This window comes from Panonychus citri, unplaced genomic scaffold, assembly GCF_014898815.1.
Source record: "Panonychus citri isolate SS breed McGregor unplaced genomic scaffold, ASM1489881v1 Contig00108, whole genome shotgun sequence".
Lineage (NCBI taxonomy): Eukaryota > Metazoa > Arthropoda > Arachnida > Trombidiformes > Tetranychidae > Panonychus > Panonychus citri.
In genome coordinates this window covers 174,554-180,771 of record NW_026515513.1, presented here as the reverse complement: position 1 = coordinate 180,771, position 6,218 = coordinate 174,554, and the positions used below count along the sequence as shown (strand labels likewise).

Genomic DNA, 6,218 nt, shown 5'->3' with positions numbered 1-6,218 from the left:
AATCGTTTATCTTATTTACATTTTATTTTATTTTACTTTTTACAGAATCTTTTGATTCGGGAACTCGAACCTCGAATCAACTAGTTTATGTTCAAAGAATCGACAAGCTCAAGATCTTCTCGAGTCTCATCTTAAAGTTATCTTATGTTTACAAGGGTATTAAATCTTGATTGGTTTGGGTATCGTCTATGAATTCAATTCCAATGAGATACCACCATTTCTCTGTTGAACAATGGATATTATTGGAGATTAATGAGATATTGGTTTAGATGGAGCTCTTGTTTAATTTACGTCCATTATGAAACCAGTAAGCCGGTTAAGTATATCATATCAGAGTGTTCTAAAAGAACTTCTTCTTTGTCGAGGAGTTGAACTATCAAAAGAAAAATAATTTGAGACCAACTTTAACTAAACGAACTCTCGATCGATGATTGATTAACTCACGTTCATGAGGTGTAACGTGTTTATGAACACAACCAGCACCATATTTACATTGACCTCTCAAAAAATGATGACATATCCCAGTATAATCTTTGGTTTTAAATCCTTGGACAACGTTTCCAATATCCGTTGGGTCGTATTGATAATTATTGGAATAACATTTTGCAAGTCACTGATTAACGGGTGAATATAAATACAATTAGATTTTATTATCAAATTTCAGTTTACTAAACTTTAATCTAATAAGATTAATAACTTAATTGAAAAATTTTTTCTGGCTATTCTACTTTATTTCATTTTTATTTTACATTTATTTTTCTTGCTTTACACTAGCAACTGGTTCAACTCGTTCAGCACGCAACTTGTGCAACTGATCCTGGATCATTTCAAAGTCTTCCTCAATGGATGTCAGCTCCGCAGCTGCTTCTCTAAACTTGTGTCGCAGCTTACGCCGTTTAACCAGCAGCTTTACTCGCTTGGCTTTCAGCTGTGCTAGCTTGGCTTGCTCTTCGTAATGCTGCTTATCCCGTTTAACCATCAGCTTAGCTTGCTTGGCTTCCAACTTGGCACGCTCAACCTCCAGATCGTCTTCGTCCATATCGACGTTGCCAGTCAATGAAGCCAAGAACTTTGCTACGTTTTTTTCAGCCATTTATACCTGTAATGGAAAGAGAAGAAAAGAATCGATTAGTACTTGAACTCGGAACCTTAATCTTCTTAAACAAATAACATTTAAGCAGACGTCTTAACACTTAGGCCACGATTTAAGCGAAATTTGATCGTGTTAAAAGCGTATAAGTTTATTGGATTTATGTAATATCTTGATTTGATCATTTTATTATTGTGATTATAATCACAAATTTGAAATACCAAATCCGAAATTTGAATATATGTAAATTTATAATTTTAGTAATCCAAAGATCTTAAAATTAACGATAAACATAATACGATAATGATAAACAATTTTTCTAATTATGATTGAGTAGCTCGAACGTTCAGTTGAAACATTAATATGGAACTATTAATATTAGGTAGAACGATTTGGATTCCCATAGTGAATCAATGGGTGAATATAAATTGATCAAATAAAAGGCATTTCAGGCGATTTATGGGATTTGGAAATCCATCAACTTACTAAGATCGAAGATCTTACGAAGTTAGTCAAAAAACAAAAATCGAAAAAAATCTCTCCTTCATGGTAAAAAATGGATTTTTATGAAAAATCCTAATTATATGAAAACTACAAGTCCGATTTTGTCGCAACCAAGACTATAAGATTTTACTTATCTAATTACATAAGATTCACAACAACTTGATTTGAAAAAATTCATAATTCTTCATTGGGAATTTATCGTCACTGAATTGATTCCCAAGTGAATTAAATTAGAATCCTTCCTGGATTTGTCTTTGTTGATTCTCCAGAAATTGATCAGATCACTTTCTTTACCATCCAAATTTAATGAGACTTAAGTAAAATTCATCCGATTAATTTTAATTGTCAACACGTTAATATTAATCAGTTGTTTTTTATGCTAATCAGTAATTAACGGTTTGAGTGCTAGTTTTTGATTTATGGAGATAATTAAAAACCAGATTGTTTGATTTTTAAGATACTCACAATGATTTATTTCAGTTGAGTTCGGTATTAAAACAAACAAGAAATCAACAGAAACAAGAAATAAATTGACCACTTTCCTTGTTATTACAACATCCGTTTGGGTGTTTTGACCGTATATAAGATGATCAATACTACCGAATAATCAAAGGTCCAATGAAATGATTAGCTGATCAGCTGGTTTTCTGAATAAAGATTAAGTTTTATTATAATAATTCATAAATATTTTTAAGTATTAAATTGATTAAAGGGATTATCCAAGAGTCCGAGTTCCTTATTGTGTCGTCTGGTCAAGATTGTCAACATTAAACACGATTGATCCGTCTAATATTCACCTCATGGATTTGGATCTTAATGTTCTTGTGAATCTTGTTCCTTTTAAAGCCACCAAGCGAATTCAATGAGTGTCCACCATTAGCTATATGGAATTAAAAAACCGAATTGATTGTAGATAAAAGTTCAGGAAAAAGATAAAAAACATTCGAAATTCTTACATGGAATATAGTCGAAATCACACGTACAATAGTACTTGTTGTTGATTGTATAGACATCGTCAGATGACAATTGAGCATTTTCGCAATCTTCGGATATGACTAGAAGAAAAGAGAACAATCAATTGATCAGAATTCATTTAGATTCATAATTGCGAATCATTTACCTGGAACATTATCAACTTCGAGTGCAGCCATCACATAGTGAATAATGTGACTCTTACATTCACAAGAAGGTGTCAACAGAATTACGTCTCCATTAACTGTACACCTAAAGTAATCAAAGTTATTACAATTAGATTGTATTCAATTCAAGTTGATATTAATTGAACTTACTCAAAATGATCATGTCTGAATAAGAAACGGACATTACTATCGTCCTCTTCAGGAATGAATTCCAAGTTTGTTTTTTCGTTGAACTCTTGTAACGTTGTCTCAATCAGTTGTTGCGAATGGGCTACAATAAAAATTAGGAATAAAACTGGTTCGAAATTTTAATTTCTCACAATTAAACTTTAATTAACTTACCCAATGAAGAATCGATCTTGTATTTGATTACATGCTTCGGACATCCATTTTGGGCCGAAACTATTGAACCATTTAACTGACTACAAATCAACACAGTTAAAATTAAGTTTACGATGGTGATTGGAGACATTGTTGATTTCAAATTGTTTGGGTTTAATTATTAGTTAATCAAGAAACTTGTAATAATTATTTTCTTTTGTAACAATTTAATCAAGTTGATTGTAAGTTTAGATGAAGACAATTGAATTTACTTGGTTGAATTGTTTCCCTTTTTAAACTTAATTTTTAATTGTTAATCAAGTGATAATCACGATCAATTATGATTTTAACATCATTTTAATGCCAATTTATTAGTAGATTGTCAAAGCAATGATTTAATCATGACAATTAACTTGTGACATTGAAAAATGAGAAAAAACCTATCGGTTCAATCATTGGAGTCAACGATTAATCAATCGTTAATTAGCTTATTATGAAGCAAAGAAAATCTCAAGTATCAATATTGTTTCAACTCTATTATCTGGGAATTTATCACATTTGAATTGATTTCCTAGTGAATTTGTTTAGAATCCTTCCTGGATTTGATTTAGTTGATTCTCGTGAAATTGATCAGATTAATTCCCTTCCTTAACCGCCCAAATTTAATGAGACTTAACCAAAATTCACCCGATTAATTTTAATTGTCAACACGTTAATATTAATCAGTGGTTTTTTATGCTAATCAGTAATTAACGGTTTGAGTGGTGTTTTTGATTTATGGAGATAATTAAAAACCTGATTGTTTGATTTTAAGATACTCACAATGATTTATTTCAGTTGAGTTTGGTATTAAAACAAACGAGAAATCATGTTGATTTATTAACAATTAACGGTCACGATTTAATATCAGTCTAACTGTACTAATCGTTGTTGATTATTTCACAACAATTCAATTAAAGTGATTAATTAAGTGCATATTAATGAATGAGAGTCACAAGTTTGTAATTAATTGTCTTATTGATGTTTACCTTTGTGAAAAAGTGACCATACCTTTTATTACACTGGTCATTTTAGTAACAACGAGCAATCATTTGCTTTATAATCAGAGCTTGACCACTCTCATTGCTATTCAAACGTGGTTTTTTGACCGTATTTGAGATGATCAATACTACCGAATAATCAAAGGTCCAATGAAATGATTAGCTGGTAAATTTTTTGAATAAAGATTAAGTTTTATTATAATAATTCATATATATTTAAGTATTAAATTGATTGAAGGGATTATCCAAGAGTCCGAGTTCCTTATTGTGTCCAGTCTGGTCAAGGTTGTCAACAATAAACACTATCGATCCGTCTAATATTTAGAAATGACAATTCACCAGGTTCGCAAGGCCGTCGTATAGCTGAAAATATGAAAAGTGTATCAATTAGTACCAACGATTGATTGATTAGTTGACAATTTGAATAAGTTACTAATAATTACAATGTTCAGCAAGGGAAAAACCAATTGTATGAATTAATTCATGCACGATTCGACTTTTACATTCGTAACATTCAAAGGACAGTTCGATTGGTTGTTCACCGTTAATTTTTCCAATTAAAGATTTGCAACTTAATTAAGAAAATTGAGAAAAAATTGATTAGTAAGATAATTAATCTAATCATCTCCAACTTACCTATCGCCTTTCTTGAATACGATGTAATCAGATTCATTTTCTCGAAGCTTGAATTTCAAGCAAGTTTTCTGATTAAACTCTTCGATCGCTTCCATGATGGTTGATGTTGAATTAACTATTAACACAATTAATAAACAATTAACCAAAAATATGAACGAATTTCATTGACTTACTTAATGAGTCGTCGATAAGATAAGCAATCGATGAATCAGTCCAGATATTTTCGGCTCCTATCATTAGAGTTTAGACCTTATAATTATTCAAATTCGGAGAAAAAAAATTGACGAATTGATCTGTATAGTTCTTACCCCATGGATTTCTAGCGTTTTGAGTTGATTTCTTTGTAAATCCACTAAGTGAATTCAATGCGTGTCCACCATTAACTACATGGAATTAAAAATCGAATTGATTGTTGATAAAAGTTCAGGAAAAGATCGAAATTCTTACATAGAATATTATCGTAATGAGAACAACAATAGTACTTGCTGTTGATTGTATAGACATCGTCAGATGACAATTGAGCATTTTCGCAATCTTCGGATATGACTAGAAGAAAATAGAACAATCAATTGATCAGAATTCATTTAGATTCATAATTGCGAATCATTTACCTGGAACACTAGGAACCTCGAGTGCAGCCATCACATAGCGAATAATGTGACTCTTACATTCACATAAAGGTGTCAACAGAATTAAGTCTTCAAAAACTGTACACCTAAAGTAATCAAAGTTATTACAATTAGATTTAATTCAATTCAAGTTGATGTTAATTGAACTTACTCAAAATTATCACGTCTGAATAAGAAACGGACATTACTATCGTCAGGAATATATCCATATTCAGGAATGAATTCCAAGTTTGTTTTTTCGTTGAACTCTTGTAACGTTGTCTCAATCAGTTGTTGCGAATGGGCTACAATAACAATTAGAAATAAAACTGGTTCGAAATTTTAATTGATCACAATTAAACTTTAATTAACTTACCCAATGAAGAATGGATCTTGTATTTGATTACATGCTTCGGACATCCATTTTGGGCCGAAACTATTGAACCATTTAACTGACTACAAATCAACACAGTTAAAATTAAGTTTACGATGGTGATTGGAGACATTGTTGATTTCAAATTGTTTGGGTTCAATTAGTTAATCAAGGAACTTGTAATAATTATTATTAATATTTTCTTTCAAAACAATTTAATCAAGATGATTGTGAGTTTAGATGAAGACAATTGAATTTACTTGGTTGAATTGTTTCCCTTTTTAAACTTAATTTTTAATTGTTAATCAAGTGATAAGCACTTTCAATTGTTAATCCTTCATATTAGTGATAAAAATTAATTGTTTTGATTAATTTAACAGTTAATTGTTTCATTGGTCATCAAATGCTCATATTATTAGTTATAATAATTAGTTAAATCTCAATTATTTGATAGCAATTAGACACAAATAGACACAGATAAAAATAATTAATGATAAATGTTAATTT

General features: G+C 30.4%; 2 protein-coding genes and 1 long non-coding RNA gene across 5 annotated transcripts; all 3 read right to left on the bottom strand.

Moving 5' to 3' along the window:
- LOC128389320 (uncharacterized) lies at nucleotides 1-1,302 on the bottom strand. Its single transcript, XR_008325443.1, has 2 exons — nucleotides 445-1,302; nucleotides 1-373 (listed from the first exon to the last, which is right to left on the bottom strand). It is a non-coding gene; the product is annotated as an uncharacterized LOC128389320 (long non-coding RNA).
- Nucleotides 1,303-2,237: 935 nt separating this feature from the next.
- LOC128389346 (uncharacterized) lies at nucleotides 2,238-3,424 on the bottom strand. Of its 2 annotated transcripts, none has more exons than XM_053348905.1 (5): nucleotides 3,076-3,424; nucleotides 2,884-3,028; nucleotides 2,715-2,818; nucleotides 2,551-2,649; nucleotides 2,238-2,474 (listed from the first exon to the last, which is right to left on the bottom strand). In XM_053348905.1, the coding sequence occupies exons 1-5, from the start codon at nucleotides 3,203-3,205 to the stop codon at nucleotides 2,362-2,364; spliced, it is 591 nt and encodes a 196-aa protein (XP_053204880.1). In that variant the 5' UTR covers nucleotides 3,206-3,424; the 3' UTR covers nucleotides 2,238-2,361. The 2 variants fall into 2 exon arrangements, with proteins under 2 accessions (XP_053204880.1, XP_053204881.1); XM_053348906.1 differs by having other exon boundaries at nucleotides 2,884-3,004; nucleotides 3,076-3,396.
- Nucleotides 3,425-4,265: 841 nt separating this feature from the next.
- On the bottom strand, nucleotides 4,266-5,956 carry LOC128389349 (uncharacterized). Of its 2 annotated transcripts, none has more exons than XM_053348910.1 (9): nucleotides 5,715-5,956; nucleotides 5,511-5,667; nucleotides 5,342-5,445; nucleotides 5,178-5,276; nucleotides 5,039-5,113; nucleotides 4,904-4,960; nucleotides 4,731-4,845; nucleotides 4,538-4,665; nucleotides 4,266-4,457 (listed from the first exon to the last, which is right to left on the bottom strand). In XM_053348910.1, the coding sequence occupies exons 1-9, from the start codon at nucleotides 5,842-5,844 to the stop codon at nucleotides 4,384-4,386; spliced, it is 939 nt and encodes a 312-aa protein (XP_053204885.1). In that variant the 5' UTR covers nucleotides 5,845-5,956; the 3' UTR covers nucleotides 4,266-4,383. The 2 variants fall into 2 exon arrangements, with proteins under 2 accessions (XP_053204885.1, XP_053204886.1); XM_053348911.1 differs by having other exon boundaries at nucleotides 5,511-5,643; nucleotides 5,715-5,955.
- Between the last annotated feature and the right edge of the window lie 262 nt (nucleotides 5,957-6,218).